Source organism: Prionailurus viverrinus, chromosome B1, assembly GCF_022837055.1.
Source record: "Prionailurus viverrinus isolate Anna chromosome B1, UM_Priviv_1.0, whole genome shotgun sequence".
Taxonomy (NCBI): domain Eukaryota; kingdom Metazoa; phylum Chordata; class Mammalia; order Carnivora; family Felidae; genus Prionailurus; species Prionailurus viverrinus.
Window position 1 is genome coordinate 49983818 of NC_062564.1, and position 21889 is coordinate 50005706.

At 36.3% G+C, this 21889-nt stretch overlaps 1 protein-coding gene across 4 annotated transcripts in view; it reads left to right on the forward strand.

The window, feature by feature from the left end:
* The window catches only part of FZD3 (frizzled class receptor 3), a 104168-nt gene that overhangs the window by 23819 nt on the left and 58460 nt on the right, over positions 1-21889 (forward strand). For all 4 annotated transcript variants that reach the window (XR_007151710.1, XM_047856899.1, XM_047856897.1 and 1 more), the window contains 2 exons: positions 12681-12877; positions 16742-17759. Coding sequence is in view for 3 of the 4 variants with exons in the window: in XM_047856897.1 (XP_047712853.1) it covers positions 12681-12877; positions 16742-17759 (1215 nt within the window). In the remaining variant the exon portion in view is untranslated. The remainder of the gene's footprint in view (positions 1-12680; positions 12878-16741; positions 17760-21889) is intronic.

A 21889-nucleotide genomic window follows, 5' to 3' on the forward strand; every position in this document is an offset into this window, starting at 1 on the left:
CCAAGCAAGCTCCAGGCTCCAAACTGTCAGTACAGAGCCTGACTCCTGGTCTGAACTCAGCAAGCCTGAGATCATGACCTGAGCTGAAGTTGGACGCTTAACCGACTGAGCCACCCAGGTGCCCCTGCAATTTAAAAAAAAAAAAGCTCTGTGCCTAACATGGGGCTTGAACTCAGGATCAAGAGTTGCATGCTTCACCAAATGAGCCAGCCAGGCACCCCTGGTCTTTGTAATTATATATAGATATAAATACACAGATATAGATATATTTCCCTTAAATATATATAAAATATATAAAAATTATATATAAAATATATACCGTTAAAGAACTGTTTTATCACCACCAAGGAACTCCCTCATGCTTATTTTCTCTCTCCTCCCTTTTTCCAATCCTAAGCAACCACTACTTTGTTCTCTATAATTTTGTCATTTCAAGAATGTTGTATAAATGGAATCATATAGTACGTAATCTTTTGAGATTGGTTTTATTTCACTTAGCATAATACCGTTTGGGATCCATACTGGTTATTCCAGGTATCAGTAGTCATTATTTTTAATTTCAGAATACTTTGTTTTATAGATATACCACAATTTGTTTAATCAACCACCCATTGAAGGACATTTCAGTTTCCAGTTCTTTGCTATTACAAATAACGTTGCTATGAACATTGGTGTATAGGTTTTTGTGTAGACATACATTTTTATTTTGGGGGACAAATGCCCAGGAGTGTAATTGCTGGATCATGTGATAAGCATATATTTGGATTTTTAAGAAACTGCTGAACTATTTTCCATAATGGTTGTACCATTTTACATTCTCACCAACAGGGGCACCTGGGTGGCTCAGTCGGTTAAGCGTCTGACTTCGGCTCAGGTCATGATCTCACGATTCGTGGGTTCAAGACCTGCATTGGGCTCTGTGCTGACAGCTTAGAGCCTGAAGCCTGCTTCTGATTCTGTGTCTCCCTCTCTCTGTGCCCCTCCCCTGCTCACGCTCTGTCTCTCTCTGTCTCTCAAAAATAAATAAATGTAAAATTTTTTTTTACATTCTCACCAGCAGTGTATGAGAGATTTACTTTGTCTGCATTCTTACTATCATTTGGTATTATCACAGTTTTTTATTTCAGTTTTTCTAATATATATATAGTATATATGTATATAGTGATACCTCATGTGATTTTAATTTACATTTCCCTTGTGGCTAGTGATAGTGAACATCTTTTCGTGTGCTCATTTGCCATTCATGTATCCTTTTTGGTTAAATATCTGTTTATGTCTTTTGTTCATTTTGCAATGGTTTCTTTTGAGTTTTCATAATGCCATATATATTCTGGATGCAAATCCATTATTGGATGTATGGTGTGCAAATAGTTTATCCTAGTCTGTAGCATGTCTTTATGTCCTTTTAACAAGGTCCTGAAGAGAACAAAAGTTGTAAATGTTAAAATTAAGTCCAATTTACCAATTTTTTTTTCCTTTATGGATTGTCCTTTTGGTATAATTTCTAAGAACTTTTCACCTAACTCTTGGTCCAGAAGATTCTTCTTTCTTCTTTCTTCTTCTTTCTTATTCGTTTTGTACATTTAAATCCATGATCACTTTTGAGTTAATCTGTATAAAGTATGGTTCATTTTCTTGTCTATTAATGTCCTCTGGTTCCAGCACAATTTATTGAAAAAACTATCCTTTCACCATTGAATTGCTCTTGCTCTTTTCTCAAAAATCAGTTGTCCATTCTTAGGTAGGTTTAATTCTGGGTTCTCTTTATGTTCTGTTGATCTTTTGTATCTGTCTCTCCACTGATTGTCCACATTGTCTCCACTGATTCTCCACATTGTCTTGATTACTGTTAACAATATAGTAAGTCTTAAAATTGGATAGCATGATTCTTTCCACTTTTTTTTTCAAAATCTATTGTTTTTCCCATATAATTTTAGAATAAGTTTCTTTTTATCTACTAACAGTCATGCTGAGTTTTGATAAAAATTTCGTTAAATCTGGAAATCTTTTGGGGGAGAATTGGCATCTTTAATGTTGAATCTTCAAACCATGAACAGTGTTGTTATGGGTTGAATTGAGTCCCCCTAAAACATATGATGAAGTTCTAACTCCAGTACCTCAGAATGTGACCTTTTTTGGAAGTAGGATCATTACAAGTGTAATTAGTTAAAATGGGGTCATACTGGAGTAGGAAGGGGCCCTAATTCAGTTATGACTGGTATCCTTAGAAAAGGGAAATTTGGACACAGACACACATGGAGGGATGATGTGAAGAGGCACAGGGGGAAAGCAATGTGAAGATCAGATTTATGCTATCACAATCTGAGGATACCAAAAGCTAGGAGAGAGGCCTGGAGCAGATCCTTCTCTAGCATCTGCAGAGCAAACATGGTTCTGTCGACATCTTGATTCAGACTTCTAGCTTTTAGATATATGAGACAGTGAATTTCTGTTGTTCTGTTATTTTTATCACCGTTTTATGGTTTTTTGCATACAGGTCCTTTACAGGTTTTGTTGAATTTCTACGCAGGTGTTTTTTCTTTCTTTCTTTTTCTTTTTCTTTCTTTCTTTCTTTCTTTCTTTCTTTCTTTCTTTCTTTCTTTTGTGGTTATAAGTGTATTGTTTTAGTTTTTCATGTGCTCTTTATATATGGAATGCAAATCTATATAGAAATAGTTGGGGTTTTTGTATGTTTTTCTTGTGTCCTGCAACCTTACTGAACTCACTAGTTCAAAGAGGTGTTCTTTGTAAATGCCTTGGGATTTTCTACGTAGACAATGATGTCACCTGCAAATAGGAACAGTTTTCTTTTTCCAGTCTCTCCTTTTCTTGCTTTATTGTATTGGCAGGATTTGCAGTCCCATGTTGAATAAGAGTGGTAAGAATAGGCATCCTTCCCTTATTTCCAATCTTAGGAGTAAGAATCCATGTTTCACCATTAATTATGATAGCTGCAGGGTGTTTGTAGACGTTCTTTATCAAGATGAGGAAATTATCCTCTATTTCTAGTTATTGAAAACTTAAAAATCATGAGTGCTTTTTCTTTTTCTTTTTCTTTTTTTAACATTTTATTTATTTTTGAGAGAGTGTAAGCAGGGGAGGGACAGTGAGAGGGAGACAGAGAATCCGAAGCAGGCTCTGTGCTGACAGTAGTGAACCCGATGTGGGGCTTGAACTCATGAAATGTGAGATCATGACCCGAGCTGAAGTTGGACACTCAACCAGCTGAGCCACCCAGGTGCCCCTCATGAGTGCTTTTTCTGCATCATTTGGTATGATAATGCGATTTTTCTCTTAGCCTGGTAATTTGGGATTACATTAATTGGTTTTTGAATATTGAGCCAGCCTTGAATTTCTGGAGGAAACTCTACTAGGTTGTGGTATATAATGCTTTTAATATATTTTTGGGTTTGCTTTGCTACTGTTTTTTAAGGATTTTTACATTTATGTTCATGAGAGATACTGGTCTGTAGTTTCTTCTTTTGTGCTATCTTTGTTTGGTTTTAATATTAAACACCCCTTGTTTCATAGAATTAGTTGAGATGTGTTCCCTTCTCTGCTGTTTTCTTGAAGAGATTATGTAGAATTGGTGTTACTATTTCTTTAAATGTTAGATTTTAGCTATGAAACCATCTGGCCTGGACATTTCTTTTCTGGAGGTTTTTAACCACAAATTCAAATTCTTTAGTACTTAACAGGACTATTCAGATTATCAGCTTCATCTTGAGTGAGTTTTGGTAGTCTGACTTTGAAGAATTGGTCTACTTCATGTAAGGCGTCTAGTTTATGTGCACAGAGTTGTTTGTAATATTCCCTTATTGCCTTTTTATTTTTATTTATTAAAAAAATTTTTTTTCCTTACATTTATTTATTTTTGAGGGACAGAGTGAGACAGAACACAATTGGGGGAGGGGCAGAGAGAGAAGGAGACACAGAATCTGAAGCAGGCTCCAGGCTCCAAGCAAGTGTTCAGCACAGAGCCTTACGTGGGGCTCAAACCCACAACCATGAGATCATGACCTGAGCCAAAGTTGGTCACTTAACCGACTGAGCCATCCAGGCGCCCCCCCCCCCCCCCCCCCCGCCCAACTGCCTTTTTAATGCCTGTGGAGCCTCAGTGACATCTTTTCCAGTCTTAGTATTGGTAATTTGTGTTTTTCCTTTTTATTTAATAGCCTTGCTAGGGGCACCTGGGTGGGTTCAGATGGTTAAAAGCATCCAACTCTTGATTTCTGCTCAGGTCATGATCTCATGGTTTGTGAGAGTTCAAGCCCCGCGTTGGGCTCCATGCTGTCAATGCAGAGCCTTCTCAGGATTCTCTCTCTCTCTCTCTCCCTCTCCCTCCCTTCCTTCCTCCCTCCCTCCTTCCCTCCCTCCCTCCCTCCCATACACACACACACACTGTCTCCCTCTCTCTCTGTCTCTCTCTCAAAATAAATAAACTTAAATAATCTTGCCAGAAGCTAATCAATTTTATTGGTAATTTCAAAGAACCAGCTCTTATTTGAGTGATTTTTCTCTATTTTACTGTTTCCAGTTTTATTGATTTTTTTCTTTTTTAATTTTTTAATTTTTTTAATGTTTGTTTTTGAGAGAGAGAGAGCATGCGTGCACATGAATGAGCTGGGGAGGGGCAGAGAGAGAGGGAGACATAGAATCCGAAGCAGGCTTCAGGCTCTGAGCTGTCAGCACAGAGCCCGATGCAGGGCTTGAACTCCTGGACCACGCACGAAATGATGACCTGAGCTGAAGTCAGACGCGTAACTGACTGATCACCCAGGTGCCCCAATTGTTCTTCTTTATTCCTTCTCTTTGCTTGTTTTTGCTTTATTTTGCTCTCTAGGGCTATTAGAAATAATGTTCTGTGAAAATTCATATACAAGTTTTCCCTTGAGCATCATTTTTTAATTCTTTTGGGTATATACCTAGGAGTAAAATTGCTGGGTCATATGGTAATCTATGTTTAACTTCTTAAGGAATCACCAAATTGTTTTCCATAGTGGTCGCATCATTTTGCATTCCCACAGCAACACATGGGGGTTCTGATTTCTCCATATCCTTGTCAGCATTTGTTATTTATTTATTTATTTGTTTGTTTGTTTGTTTGTTTGTTTATAGATTACAGCTATCTTGGTGTAATATAGTATCTCATTGTCATTTTGATTTATGTTTCCCTAATGACATTGAACATTTTTTCATGTTTATTGGCCATTGCATTAACTTCTTTAAAGAAATGTCTCTTCAAGTTCTTTGCCCATTCAAAAAATTAGGTTGTCTTTTGGTTGAGTTGTGGGGTTCTTTATGTATTCTGGATACTAGACTCTTATCAGATATATGTCTTATAAATATTTTTTTCCATTTTGTGAGTTGACTGTGTACTCTACTGAAAATGTTCTGAAATATATGAAAGCATTCTGTTTAGATGAAGTCTGATATATCTGTTTTTTTTTTCTTTTGTGCTTGTGCTTTTGTTGTCAGATCTAAGAAACCATTGCCAAATCCAAGGTCATGAAGGTTTACCTCTATTTTCTTTTACAAGTTTTGAGTTAATTTTTGTATGTGGTATAACACAGGGTCCCCAGCTTTATTCTTTTGCATGTTTAGACTTCTGCCAATACCAGAGTGTTTTGATTACTATAGCTTTATGTTAAGTTTTGAAATTGGAAAGTATGAGTACACCAACTTTGTTCTTTTTTTCAAGGTTGTTTTGATCTGTTCAGACTCTGTTGCATTCCATAGGAATTTTAGGATCAACTTTTCCATTTTTGCAAAAAAAAAAAAAAAAAGCCATTTTAAGGGTTTAAATTGAATCTCTGGATCACTTTAAGGACTATTGCCATCTTAACAACATTGTCCTCTAATTCCTGAATATAGGATGTCTATTTGTTAGGTTGTCTTCAGTTTTTTTCAGTAACACGTCGTAGTTTTCTGTCTTGCACCACATTGGTTAACTTTATTCCTGAACATAAGATGCTGTACTTTTGATGGTCTTAAACTGAAGTTTTTTCTTAATTTCAATTTTTTTTTTAATTTCATTTTTAGTATATTCCTGAAAGGTAGAAACATAGCTTTTATCTTTATTGACTTTGTATCCAGCGTTCCTAGTAAATTCATTTATTCTAATGGTTTATAGATTATTTTGGATTTTCTTTGTGACAGGTTTTTATTAGTCTGGTTCTATTAGAAGACAGACACTCTTGGGGCATCTGGGTGGCTCAGTTGGTTAAGCATTCAACTTTGGCTCAGATCATGATCTTGTATTTCATGAGTTCGAGCCCCACGTCGGGCTCTGTGCTGACAGCTCAGAGCCTGGAGCCTGCTTCAAATTCTGTGTCTCCCTCTCTTCCCCTCTGGCACTCCTCCTCCCCCCCCCCCCCCCCACCTCTCTCTCTCTCTCTCAAAAATATACATTAAAAAAAAAAAGTTAAAAAAAAAAGGCAGACACACTCAATGATTTAAATAAGGGAAGTATAATAAAAATAAGCCATTATAGGAGAGTATTTATAAAATATAGAGAGAGCTCACTCAGTAGGGCTCTCTAGGGCAGAGGGACAATCTTGGACGGGACTTCCAAACACTAAGGCTCAGACCTTAATTGTAGATGATGTAGTTGCAACTCAGTGGATGGCAGAGACATTCACTGGGTTGCCTGGGCCAGAGCTGGTCCATGGTTTCTGGGCAAGCAAGAAGCAGTTCTTCAGGGCATACACAGGCAAGTGTTAGCTGGTGGTTGAGTAGATAGAGGGAGTCAAGGCACTGCCGCAGGTAGGAGGCCTCAAGCATTCAGTGTCCATATTGGAAGGGCTGCAGGAAGGGTGTCACTAGGCTATGTCGTGATTGTGAGGCTACTTACTAAGAGACCTTTCTGGGCACATGGCTGGGACACAGCACCATAGATTTCTTTACATTTGCACTGCTGCCTGACTGCGCAGCAGCCACAACCAACAAGGAAGCCCCCTTTGTCCTGCAGTGTTCCTCTAACACTCTTTATTGAGAAAGTTTAAACACATGCTTACTGTAAAGGAGAAGTGGTGACATAAATCCCATCTATTATCATAGAGCATTGATATTGAAGAGTGAATGTGGAACAGAGATAAAAGTTTGGTAACTAGAACACAAGTCCTCTATGAATAATGATAGTTTCTTTCTGATCCATATACTTTAATTTTTATATTTCTTGCTTTCTAATTCTTTTACCTTTTATTCCTATGTTTTTACTGCCTTGGTGAGGACTTTCAATACAGTGTTAAATAAGATAGTGGTAACAGTTATTTTTGCCTCATCTTTGGTCTCAGGAAGCCTTCAATAATTTACCAACAAGTATGAGGTTTTCTGTGGTTTGATGTATATACTTGACATAAGATTTGAGGAAATTTCTTAGTCTCTTAAGAGTTCATAATAAATGGATGTTGAATTTCATCTAATACTTTTACTACAGCTATTTAATGGATCATGTGATTACCCCCCCTTTTTCTTTTTAAATTTTTTTTAACGCTTACTTATTTTTGAGACAGAGAGCATGAACGGGAAGGGTCAGAGAGAGGGAGACACAGAATCTGAAACAGGCTCCAGGCTCTGAGCTGTCCGCACAGAGCCTGACATGGGGCTCGAACTCACGGATTGCGAGATCATGACCTGAGCCGAAGTCAGCTGCTTAACCGACTGAGCCACCCAGGCGCCCCTACCCCCCCTTTTTCAATTAATGACATTAATTATATTAACTGGTTTTTCAGATGTTAATCCTTGGGGAAAAAGTGCATTTAGTGTGGTATATTGATTTTTTATATATTATGGATTAATTTACTGATACTGGGATATGATTTTTACATCTATGGTCATGAAGAATAATTTTCCTTCTTAGGTAGTCCCGTTGGGTTTTGTTATAAAAATTACTCTGGTTTCATAAGATGAATTGGGAAAGGTTCCTTTTTCTCCTTTTTTAGAGTTTGTGTATGATTACTGCAACTTCTTGCTTTGATGTTTGATACATTTTTCTAGTGAAGTCATCATAACTTAGAGGTTTCTTTGGGGGAGAGGACCATTGCTAATAATGGACTAAATTTCTTTGTAGATAGAAGACTGGATTTTCTTTGAGTTTTGGTAAATTTTAATTTTTTCCCAAGGCATTTGTTCATTTCATCTAACATATCAAATTTATTATTTATGATATCTACATTATTTTTCTAGTAATGTTCTCTCCTCCATTTCTGATATTGGTAATTTGAGATTTTGAGGGGTTTTTTTTTTTCCCTCCCTTTTCTTTTCCTAATTATTGTCTGTCTGCTATATTCTCTAAGTTTGGCCACTCTTTTTCTAGCTTCTGGAGATGGTGCTAATATCATTGCTTGTTTTCAGGCTTTCTTAGTTTCTTATATGTGTATATCGGCTTGTAAATTTCTTCTCAGTACAGCTTTTGCTGTTATTTTATTGTTTTTATTTACTTCTCTATATAATCCATATAATTGTACAATTTAAATTTCAATTATGATTCCTTTTGTTGATTATGAGTTATTTACCAGCTTGTTGTCTGCTATTTCAAACAGTGGGTTTGGGCTTTTTCTGTAACTTTTTTCTACCTTAATTACATTTTAGTCATAGAACCTTCTATGAATGATTTTAGTTCTCTGTTTTGTTGTGGCATGATTTTTAGGATCTAGAATATGGTCAATTTTGATAGATTCCATGTGTGTGTTAAATAGGATCCAGTCATTGTTGGGCATCATGATTATAAATATGTAGATCAAATTTGTAGTTGGCTTGTTTAGATTTTCTGTATTCTTACAGAATTTTTGCCTCACTCTTCTGTCACTTACTGAAAGAAGTGTATCAGTCTTTCGCTCAGAGTGTGGGTTTGTACATTTTCCCTTTTATTTTGTCTATTTCTGATTAAAATATTTTGAAGCTATGTTAAGTGGTGCATATATGTTTAGATTTGCTTTTTAGGATCAGTGAATTGATTCTTTGTCTTATGAAATGCTCTTTATCTCTGGGAACACTTGTCATAAAATCTACTCTTTCTTTTGGCTAATTCTTCCATTACCATTTACCTTTCTTTTACTTATTTAAAAAAATTTTTTTAAATTTATTTTTAAGAGGCAGAGAGAGAGTGTGAGTGAGGGAGGGGCAGAGAGAGAGGGAGACACAGAATTCGAAGCAGGCTCCAGGCTCTGAGCTGATAGCACAGGGCTCGATACGGGGCCCAAACTCACAACCTGTGAGATCATGACACCTGAGCTGAAGTTGGACACTCAACTGACTGAGCCACCCAGGAGCCCCTCTTTCTTTTATTTTTAAGCCATTTGCTTATATTGAAAAATGTCTTTTGTTAACAGCATAGTTGGGTTTTTTTTTTTTCCTGTTTTTGTTTTTACAGTCCAAAACTCTTAGTCTTTTACTTAGAGTTTTTAGTCCATGTATATTTAAAGTAATTACTGATATACTTGGGTTAATATTTACTATCTTACTATTTGATTTCAATATGTCCAGACTGTTTTGTGTTTCTTTCTCTCTCCAGTTTTGCCGCCTTTTGTGTTACTCTGTTTGCCTCTCTTTTACCATGTTGTGCATTTTTTTATTGCTTATCATAGAAATTGATATGTACCCATGACTTATAATATATAATATTCTGATAAAAATCATTGTTTAAACCACTACCCCATTAGTGTTCCTCTGGCCTCCCATCTTTTCCATTTGATTATTATATATTAATATACCTGTGGGTTGTATGTATTTTAAGGCAATATTTTGTTATTGGTACAAGGAGTATTCATTTATATTTTCCCACATATTCACCCCTTTTGTTTCTTTTAAGTACTTCTGGAGTTTTCATCTTTGATCGTTTTCCTTCTGTCTAAAGAACTGTTGAGTATTCCTTGTAGTGCAGGTTTGCTGGTGACCTATTTTCTCCCATTTTTGTCTGTCTGAAAATGTCTTTACTTTGCCTTCATTTATGAACGATATTTTTGCTGGCTATAGAATTATGGGTTTGCAGTTCTATTTTCTTAGCTCTTTAAGTTCTATTGATTTATGGTTTTCCAAAGCAAGCTCTGAATGTTAACTGTTCCTCTGTTAAAAGTAAGTTGTCTTTTTTAACACTGGCTGCTTTTTAGATATTTTTCTTCTGTTTTCAACAATTGAGATAACATTTGCCTAGGTGTGATTTTCTTGTATTTATCTTGGGGTTTGTAAAAGTTTTTGAATCTGTAGGTTGTTGTCTTCAGTTAGTTTTAGAAAATTCTCAGTCATCATCTTTTTGTATATTGCCTCTGCACATTCTCTCTCTCCCCTCCTTCTGAGGTTCCAGGTATGCATATCTTAGACTTTTCCATGTTTTACATGTCTCGTATTTTATGTATTTTTTCAGTATTTTTTTGGTCTGTGTGCTTCTGTTTGAATGTTTCCTATTGTCTTGTGTTCCATTTTGCCAATTCTGTCTTCTGATCTAATGAGTTCTTCAGATTGTATATTTCAGTTATAGAATTTCCATTTGATTCTTTTTATAATAGATTTTAGTTTCTGATAAAATACATTTTTGTTTTCCTGAATATATTTGATGTAATTATATACAGTCTTGTGTATTAAGATCAATAGCTGGGTCACCAAGTCAATGTAATTTTTTTTCTGGGTTTTAATCGTATGGTCCTGTTTTTGTTTTGTTTTGTTTTGTTTTTTAATGTTTATTTTTGAGCGAGAAAGAGCTCATGAGCTGGGAAGGGGCAGAGAGAGAGAGAGGGAGACAGAATCTGAAGCAGGCTCCAGGCTCCTAGCTGTCAGCACAGAGCCTGATGCAGGGCTCAAACTCACTAACCATAAGATCATGACCTGAGCCTAAGTTGGCTGTTCAACCGACTGAGCCACCCAAGTGCCCAATGTGGTCCTGTTTTTAGAAATGCCTAGTAATTTTTTATTGAGTGTTAGATATTACAAAATATTGGTGAGGTTCCAGATGATGTCATATAGCTCCAGAGGAGGTTCACCCTTTCTTCTGATAAGCAGATAAATGGGAGATCACCTTACTTCCATCAGGAAGTGAGCTGAGTTGAGGCTGGGTTACAGTTTTGGCAGGTCTCTGCCTCCCTCTAATTTGCTCCTGCAACTCGAGTATAGCCATTCAGAGGCTGAGTCTGGTATGTTCAGTTCCTCTGGCAGAACTTGAACTCTAATCCAGCATGTAAAACTGCCAAAATCTCCACTCTGCTTTTCAGAGGTTTTCTGCTTAGCTTCTTAGTGTCCTTCCTTATGCAGCTTCAGAATTTTCAAATTTCTTGAAGGGAAAATTGGCTCTGTGTCAGACTCTATCCTTGGCACTTGCCCTTCTCACCTGTGTGTTATTCCTTTTGTTTTGAATTTTGTTTGTAGCCTTGTAAGACCACCACAGTTCTGCAGGTTTCTCCGTTTACTAGCACCAGCCCAGTCAAAGCCTGATTCACGGCCTCCTGCCTTATGCCCAATTTCAACAAATACCTCCTTGGAAAAGTGGCTGCATTTATCAGGCCACGTCTCCATGTTTCCCTGCTCTCTGTATTCTTGGTTCTTTTAGTTCTTTTACTTCAGCAGTTCTTCAGTAGCTTTAAATAGGTGTTTTTAAACTTTTTTTCTGTATTTTAAAATTGTTCTTGATGGAAACATTGGTATAACATAAACTATTCCTTCATTCATGGAAGTGATAGCCATATACAGTTTATTGTTATTTGTTGGTTACCACATTCATTATACAGTTAACTTCTTTGACATCAGTTTTCTTAAGTGACTCTTGGTTTTCTGACTGCATTGTGTATGGCGGACCTTTGGAAAATATTATATATCAATGTAGAAATTGATTCATACTCAGTAGAAAGGCTTAGTGGTGAAAATATGTGTTACCAGATCAAAATCAGCAATGACTCTGAAATTATTGTATAAATAAGTGGGAAATGTATTTGATAGTCAAGAACCCAGGTGCACATTTATTGGGATATTTGATCTATTCTTGTGGTTATAATTATTTTAACATGGTTTTATGCTTGCGCCGCTATTTTTTCCTTTTGTTTCCTTAATATCAGCTTACAGTGTTATTTCTGCTTACATTATGCGATACCAGAGTTCAAAGAACTCTCTATAAAATTTTTGATGTAACAAGAACGAGAAAATATGGACAAATGTGAGAGATTCTTCCCTCTCCCTTACGCTCAAAATAACTACTGCTATGTATAACTACTTCTCTTCCTCCACCCCCTCTCCCTTTCCTCTTTTAACTTTTGTCTGCTCTCTGTTGATACTTGTTAGTTGAAGAAAATGTAGAAATTGAAATACATGAAAAGAAGAAAATCAAAATTTCTTAAAATCCTGTCGCCAAGCAGTAATCACTTTTTTGAGCATTTGGCATATCTTTCATGAATTTTTATTTTCATATGTAAAATGGATCATAATGTGATTCTGAGCCCTGCCACTTCATTAATATCACCTTTAAGAATTAAAATTTAGATTCTGAGATATAACTCAGTCTTAACCAATTCAGACTCTTCAGGGATATAGCTAAGAGGATTTTGTTTAGAAAAACAAAATCTTTTTTTCAGAAAATTTTAATAACCTCCAGACATTTTTAAAATGGAAAAAAAAAAGAATCTTGTAATTTTTTATATAGTAAACTTTAACTTGTATACAACTCCTTCTCTAATTATTCAATTTTAACTTTTTCCTAGCCATTCCACCCAATGGTGAATCTGGATTGTTCTCGGGATTTTCGGCCATTTCTTTGTGCACTCTATGCTCCTATTTGTATGGAATATGGACGTGTCACACTTCCCTGTCGTAGGCTGTGTCAACGGGCTTACAGTGAGTGTTCGGAGCTCATGGAGATGTTTGGGGTTCCTTGGCCTGAAGATATGGAATGCAGTAGGTGCGAAAATCAGATTTTCATAGATCATTACTTATGGTATGCTGTAGTATGTTAAAATTACCTGTCTTCTAGTTCATCAGTTTTTTAAAACTTTTGAAATGTAGCATATATTAGTTTTAATTTTGAACAGAGGTTTCATGACCTCTGAACTGCTCATTTCCTTAGGGACTTGGAATCACTAAATGAAAAAGGTAGAAAAGAAAAAACGTTTCTGTGAAGAAATTTTTAAAAGAATGAAGAAAAACAAGGCAATTTTTTTCCTCAAAAAATTTCTGGTTATACAAGTATGAGTAATGCAGTTAGAAAATATAGAGAAGAAAATAATCATTCATTACCTCACCATTAAATGTCTGTAATGATGATTTAATGGAAGTTAAGTATCCATATGATTTAAATGTGTTAATGACTAAAGAAGTTCTGTCAACTCTGCTTTTCTGTCATGTATTAGCAAACCAGAATCAGAAAATGTCAGATACTTTTCAGATCACTTCCAAATATAGATTGTAAGCATTTTCTAAAGATTCGAAGATGTTTACTAGACAGTCTTACGGATTTATATGAGAGTAATAACGTGTACAGTAATACTGTATTTCTTATATGATAATGTACCTTTCTGTATTGTGAAGTATTTCGAGGATAAAGAATAGTAAGATAAGTGGTATGTACCTATTGTTGTCTAACTTTATCCAGTCTTAACATTTTGTGATACTTGCCTCACTTCCCCCCCCCCCCCCCCCACAAATAAAACAATACAGATAGAGTTGAAAGTTCCTTTCTTGGTACCTATCTTGATTTCATTCCCTTCTTTCCTCCTCAGAGATGAGGTAATAATGATTGTGTTGTTAATCATTCCTATATTTGTTTTTATACTCTTGCTACATATATACATATCTATAAACAACATTAATTTTTTTTATATGTGTATATAGTTGTATCTGTAGGTTTGGTTCATTCCTTTTAATTGCTACATAATGGTATTAATATTCTAGGGTAATTTGGCCATTTCCTGTTGATGGTCACTTAAGTTATTTCTGGGTGTTTGCTGTTATCAATAATGCTGCAGTGAACATTCTTTTTTCCTTCATGTTTAAAATTAATTTTGTTTACCATCTAACAATGGCCCTTGGAGGTAGGTTAATAGCAGGACTTGTTACTCTCATTTGGCATTTGAAAAACTTAAGAAATAAAACATATATTAGTTTCTCCTAGTCAGTTCACGGACATTTTGCTTTCTTGTATTTGTTTATTCTGTTTCCCACATGTTTAATCTGTTTTTTTATCTAGCCCCATGTAATCATTCATCCACCTTCTCCCCAAGAATGTGGTAGTGTTTATAGTTCCTCTTTTAGAAGTCTGTTAATTTCTTGGTGTTTATAACAGCTATGAATTGCTTGGGCAAGAACCCTATTTTGTTTCTTGTAATTAACTCCCACTGTTAAGTAGTCTTTTATATTAACAGTTTGTATACAAGTATAGACATCTGATTATTATCTTTATTTCTTTGTTTTGTTGGGATTAAATCTATTTTATGTCCTCACTGTTGTCTGGGATTGACTATGACTAACTCTGAAACCTTAAAGTCTGGCACGGTGGTCTTTCATAACAACCTTTCATTCTTTTTTTCTTTTTTTTTTTTACTGTATGTTTATTTTTGAGACAGAGGCAGAGCATGAGCGAGGGAGGGACAGAAAGAGAGGGAGACACAGAATCCGAAGCAGGCTCCAGGCTCTGAGCTTCAGCACAGAGCCAGATGCGGGGCTCAAATTCCTCAACCACGAGATCATGACCTGAGCTGAAGTTGGACGCTCAACCGACTGAGCCACCCAGCGCCCCTAACAACCTTTCATTCTTCTGCATTGCTCAAATCCTTGTTCCTGCTGTTCTTGAACTTAATTGACACTCCCAGACTTTGGATTTTATTTCCCCTTCCTCATATCCCTCTTCCTAATCTAATTTATTTCCTTACTTAGCTTAAGCTTTGTGCCCCATCACTTGTAATAACATTCTTGCTAGCAATTTCAATTCATTCCTTCTACTAAACTTGTTCAGATCCCCAGCTGGATCCATTGAATCAATTTCTAACAGATTAATTATGCCATATATTTAATGATGCCAACCATAGCCGTTCTATTTGCTGTTTGTCTTTGGTAAATTTCCAGTTTGATCAACAGAATAATTTGTTTATTGCTCTCAGCATCTCTGCCAAATCTATATCTCTCGCTTCAATCCCATATTTTGCCTTTATTCTATATTCCCCTCAACCTCAGCTTGCCCTCTTTTCATGAAAATCATGTAGGCCTTCATGTATGAACTATTGTGGTCGGCTACTTCTCAGACCAGTTATTCTCAATTTTTTTTTTTTTTTTGGATCCTGTTCCTCTTTCTACACCTTAAATATTGGTGCTTCACAGAGTTCTGTACCTATTCATTTTTATTCTATGTGCTTTCCCTGGATGATCTCATCTCACTCATTTTAACTCTTACTCATCTGCTAATGACTCCTACACCTAAATCTTAGACTTGACTCTTCTGCTGAGTTCCAAATCTGCGTATCTAGCATCCATTTTGGAAATTCTAACCTGCATTTGTCTTAAATTCCTCAGTTTCAACAGACCTAAAATTGATTTATTCCTTTGCTCGTTTTTTAATTCTCTATAAGTTATCTTCTGTTTCTCCTTCATTGACTTTAGCTTCTGCATCCAATCAGTTACAAACTGTTGCTTTTATCTAACCAGTTTCATGTCTGTCTCATTCCCACTACCTTATCTGTCTTTGTTTTATGTTATTTTTTTAAGATTTTGTTATTTTTAAGTAATCTCTACACCCAGTGTGGGTCTTGAACTTTTAACCCCAAGATCAAGAGTTGCATGTTCTACCGACTGAGCCTGCCAGGTGCCCCTACCTTATCTGGTTTTCATTCTGGCTCAGCTAGTATCTCTGCTCCCATTTTTGCCCAAGTCTGTCTTCCACACTGCTCCTAGTCATATTTCTAATTACTTGGGTTAGGTCTATATGTATATATTTCTTCAACAGTCATTAACTCAACAAATGTTAATTGGATGTGTCCCCTGTGCTAGACAGTAGTCTAGATGCTGAAGATGAGTAGTGAACAAAATAGTCTTGGTTCTTACAGAACTAAAATTCTAGTAGTTACGGTAGTAGTGGAGATAATAAATAGATAATGTCAGAAATAGTTTCTTTATATAGTGTTACTTATTGATAGCTATGTTAGACTATTGTAATAAAGAGTACTGTTTGGGGAACCTGGCTGGCTCAGTCAGAAGAGCATGGGACTCTTGATCTCAGGAGTCATGAGTCTGAGCCCCATGTTGGGTATAGCGGTTACTAAAAAGATAATAAACTTTAAAAAAGTACTGTTTTTGAAGTCAAAACAAAATTAAGTATAAAACCATATAGTTTAAAAAAATTTTTTTAAGTTTTTACTTAGTTTTTTGAGAGAGAGAAACAGAGTGTCAGTGGGGGGTTGGGGAGAGGCAGAGAGAGAAGGAGACACAGAATCCAAAGCAGGCTTCAAGCTCCGAGCTGTCAACACGGAGCCTGACGTGGGGCTCAAACCCATGAACCATGAGATCATAACCTGAGCCGAAGTCGGACGCTCAACTGATTGAGCCACCTAGGCACCCCAAACCATGTCCTTTTTTGATCAACAATGGAAAATCTAGTTGTATGACCCGTAAACAAGATATCAGCATTTACTTTATTCCTACTTAATGTGATTGTACTCTAAGGATATAAGAATGAATAAGGTCATGAGTACTAAATTTGGAAATCCAAATTGTTTGGTATCCATAGATTTCCCAGTAAGTGAAAATGGTTCTCATCTTGTTTTGTTTTGTTTTTTAGGTTCCCAGATTGTGATGAGCCATATCCTCGACTTGTGGATCTGAATTTAGCTGGTGATCCTACTGAAGGAGCTCCAGTGGCAGTGCAGAGGGACTATGGTTTTTGGTGTCCTCGAGAATTGAAAATTGATCCTGATCTTGGTTATTCTTTTTTACACGTGCGTGATTGTTCACCTCCTTGTCCAAATATGTACTTTAGGAGAGAAGAACTTTCATTTGCTCGATACTTCATAGGATTGATTTCAATCATTTGCCTCTCTGCCACGTTGTTTACTTTTTTAACTTTTTTGATTGATGTCACAAGATTCCGTTATCCTGAAAGACCTATTATATTTTATGCAGTCTGCTACATGATGGTATCATTAATTTTCTTCATTGGGTTTTTGCTTGAGGACCGAGTAGCCTGCAATGCATCTAGCCCTTCACAGTATAAGGCTTCCACAGTGACACAAGGATCTCATAATAAAGCCTGTACCATGCTTTTTATGGTACTCTATTTTTTTACTATGGCTGGCAGTGTTTGGTGGGTAATTCTTACCATCACATGGTTCTTGGCAGCTGTGCCAAAGTGGGGTAGTGAAGCTATTGAGAAGAAAGCATTGCTATTTCATGCCAGTGCATGGGGCATCCCCGGAACTCTAACTATCATCCTTTTAGCGATGAATAAAATTGAAGGTGACAATATCAGTGGCGTGTGTTTTGTTGGCCTCTACGATGTTGATGCATTGAGATATTTTGTTCTTGCTCCCCTCTGCCTGTATGTGGTAGTTGGAGTTTCTCTCCTCTTAGCTGGCATTATATCCTTAAACAGAGTTCGAATTGAAATTCCATTAGAAAAGGAGAACCAAGATAAATTGGTGAAGTTTATGATCCGGATTGGTGTTTTCAGCATTCTCTATCTCGTACCACTCTTGGTTGTAATTGGATGCTACTTTTATGAGCAAGCTTACCGTGGCATCTGGGAAACAACATGGATACAAGAACGCTGCAGAGAATATCACATTCCATGTCCATATCAGGTAAGGGAAACCTTGTTCTAAATTTCAGAATGTGTAATAATGGAAAGAAGGCATATTACTATGAAGATCTAATCTTAGTTAGTTTTTTTATTTTAAACAAAACTGTTTATGAATTTCAACCTGTACATTAAAATTTTAAAGTGAAGATAATGAACAAATACATTGTAGAAAGAATGTAATGCACGTGTTTCCATAAACATCTTCTTTTTAAAAGATGACTTTTACAAGTCTAAGCTATGGGCTTTTAAGCAGTTTACTTCTGTTCTCACAAAATAGTTTGCTTGTTGATTGTTTAGAAGTCTACAGGTTTGAGAGCAAGAAGCACTTTACCAACTGATAAAAAGGCACTGTCTTTTGTGAAAATTTTACTGATGGTCGGAAGAGGAATTGTTTTAACAGTTTTGAAAAAATAGTAGAATGCACTTGTATGAACTAGTTCATCCCTTAATTGGTCTTAGTTTTTCTTTTTTGCATGGTGAATATTTTATGATTTACCTTTGAATTTAAACAGATCAGATAATCATAGTCATGAAATCATAGAATTTTAGGTCTAGAAAGAATTTGAGATAATTTATTTGTTTCCTTTATAATTTAGAGTTCTTAAACATCTGTCTCATTCGAGGCTTACAAATGTTCGATGACTTGCTTCTTATATTCAAACTGAGATTTCATTGCTAAGGGAGGAATGAAGCAAGGAAAGTAGTCCAGAATAGTTGATGCTAAGTTACGTCTCTATCTTAAAACATTCTCTAGAACCTGTGCCCCTAGCTATCATCCTCCCTTCAAGACAGGTTTTCTTGAAACAGCAGTCTCCATTGCTGTCTCCTTCATCGTGTTTCAGGTTTGCTGTTAAAAGTGCACCAGCCACCCTTTCATCTCCCCTGATCTTTATGTTTTAATTACCTTTATTAAAGTACTTAGGTATTATAGATAATTTTTGTTTACTTGTCTCTTTCCCCTGCTAGACAGTGAACTCTTTGAAAGCAAGAACTTTTTTCATATTTTTATATTTATTTTTATTTTAGTGTTTGTTTATTTTTGATAGAGACAGAGTGTGAGCAGGGGAGGGGCAGAGAAAGAGGGAGACACAGAATCTGAAGCAGCTCCAGGCTCTGAGCTGTCAGCACAGAGCCCAATGCGGGGCTCAAACTCACGAACCACGGGATCATGGCCTGAGCTGAAGTTGGAAGCTTAACAGACTGAGCCACCCAGGTGCCCCTTTATTTGCATAATTTCTGAATTCATATTCTGTAGGTTAGTAGATGATAACATTGAGAATGTGGCTATAGATGGAGAAAAGACATTTTCAAGAACTGGTAACAGTGGTACTGGGGACAAAGTGTGATTAGCACTTAATGCTTATAAATATTTAATGACTGAGAATGCCAATTCCCCTTCTTTTATTTTGCGGTATAAACAGTCCTATACAAAATATTTTTATTATTGTATAAATATTACCTCTGGGCTTTTAAAAAAAAACAACTCCTACTGAGAGACCAAAAAAAAAAAAAAATTGAAATTGAATTTCTTGGCAGAATGACTTATTGAAAACTCTTAATATTAGTTTTCAGACCTGAAGCCAAGTAATGGAATTTTGCCTTTAATGAGAGAGAGAGATGGTAGAATTACATCATATATGCTTCTCTATATAACTTATTTAGGATTCTAAATATATGTTATCTTAGGACTATTAAAGAATAATATTTGACTATGAAATGATGATCTAAAAAATACCAAACCTGAAACATGTAAATTGATAAATTAGAGTAGTTGGGATGCCACTGTTTTCAAGGCATTCCTACAATTCTTTCAGTATCTTTTTAAATTTTTTTTATTTTCTAATATATATTTTTTTAACATTTATTCATTTTTGAGAGACAGAATGCAAGCAGCGGTGGGGCAGAGAAAGAGATGGAAACACAGAACCCAAAGGAGGCTCCAGGCTCAGAGCTGTCACAAAGCCTGACTTGGGGCTTAAACTCACAAACGGTGAGTTCATGACCTGAGTCAAAGTTGGATACTTAACCAGCTGAGCCACACAGGCACCCCTATGAGCATCTTTTTTTTTTTTTTTAACGTTTATTTATTTTTGAGAGAGAGAGAGCAAGCGGGGGAGGGGCAGAGTGACGGGGAGACAATCTGAAGCGGGCTTCAGGTTCTGAGCTGTCAGTACAGAGCCTGACGTGGGGCTCAAAGCCATGAACCATGAGATCATGACCTGAACTGAAGTCAGACGCTTAACCAACTGAGCCACCCAGGCAGGCACCCCTGTCAACATCTTTTTTTTAATATTTATTTATTTATTTTGAGAGAGAGCCAGCACGAGCAGGGGGAGGGGCAGAGAGAAAGGGAGAGAGAGAATCCCAAGCAGGCTTGCCATGCTTGTCAGTGCTGAGCCCAGCATGGAGCTCAAACTCACAAACGACGAGATCACGACCTGAGCCAGAATCGAGTCAGATGCTTAACGACTGAGCCACCCATGCACCCCTCAGCATCTTTATAATCAGTTTGAGCTACACAGAAATATGTGTGTGTGTATGCATCTTTTTATGGTCATGGATTAAAAAGTGTTTTTCATTTCCAGCATATAGAAGTAACATTGGAAATGAATACTGAAAAGAATAGAGAATGACTTAACAACAATAACATAGTTACTAAGCTGTAAACCCTAGAACATGAATCCCAGCTTCATATCTTAGTTTCATTATTCACTAGCTTTATAACCTTAGGCCAACTTCACCTCTCTCTGCTTTAGTTCCTCATCTGTAAAATGAATAATAGACTGTAATAGTAGTAAAATAGTAATAGATAATATTAGGTAGAAATATAAGTAGAATCTATCCCCTGAGGTTGTTCTTAGGAGTAGAGAAGCACACACACTTAGAAGAGTGCCTGCTACATAATAAGTGCGTGGATGTTAGCTCTCATTTTCTTCACCTATTATTGTTCCTACTGTTATTTACACGCATTTGTGTGTATATATACATATATGAATACGGGCTTCTTAAAACCATCCAGTACCAAGCTTTACCAAATGATGTATTTGCTTCATGCTTTGTTTATTTAAAATTTTTATTTTTATTTTTATTTATTTATTTATTTATTTATTTTGGGGGGGGGGGGACAGAGAGAGAGCATGAATGGGGAGGGGCAGAGAGAGAGGGAGACACAGAATCGGAAACAGGCTCCAGGCTCTGAGCCATCAGCCCAGAGCCCGACGCGGGGCTCGAACTCACGGACCACAAGATCGTGACCTGGCTGAAGTCGGACGCTTAACTGATTGTGCCACCCAGGTGCCCCTATTTAAAATTTTTAAGTAAGCTCAACACCCAATGCAGGGCTTGAATCACGATCCCGAGATCAAGAGTCACACACTCTACTGAGTGAGCCAGCCAGGTGCCCCTTGCTTCAGACTTTTGAAAGAAATCTTTACAGATTTGTCTGAAGCTCCCTATGTACCCTTCCCCAGGCCTCTTCACCTCTTATTCCCTACCCAGAGGTAACTGTCATCCTGAACTTGAGTATGCCATTCCATGAAAGTCTATACAACTGCCAATATGTATCAGCTATAGTAAAACTTTGTTTTACATAATATGTAATACAATGATACTATACTACACATATTTCTGTAACTTTGTTTTTTAACTTTTAACATTTAGTTTTTGAGATGTATTTATAGTAATGCCATAGCTCTAGTTTATTTTTTAAAATGTGTTTCCTTTTAAGGAAGTTTATATTGTAAAATGTTTTAAATATATAGACATATAGTAAGTAATATAATGGATGCTCAAGCATCCATCTCTGCTGAACTCTTTTTTTTTGAATTCTAATCATGTAGATTCTTTTAAATATTCTTTGTAGAATTGTTGTCTGCAAAGGACAGATTTGTCTCTTGCTTGCTTTCTGGTTCTTACATTTTAAGATTTTTGCATCTATACTCATAAGTAAAATAGTTTGTGATAATTTTTACTTTTCTTGTATTGTCCAGTTCTGAGTGTCAAGGTTATAACAACTTCATAAAGAGAGGTGTTTTTTTTTCTTTAATTCTCTGAAATAATTTTTACAGCAAATAGGGGCTATCTGCTCTTTGAAAGAGTTGGTATAGCCTCCTGTTAAAAACTGTCCTAATA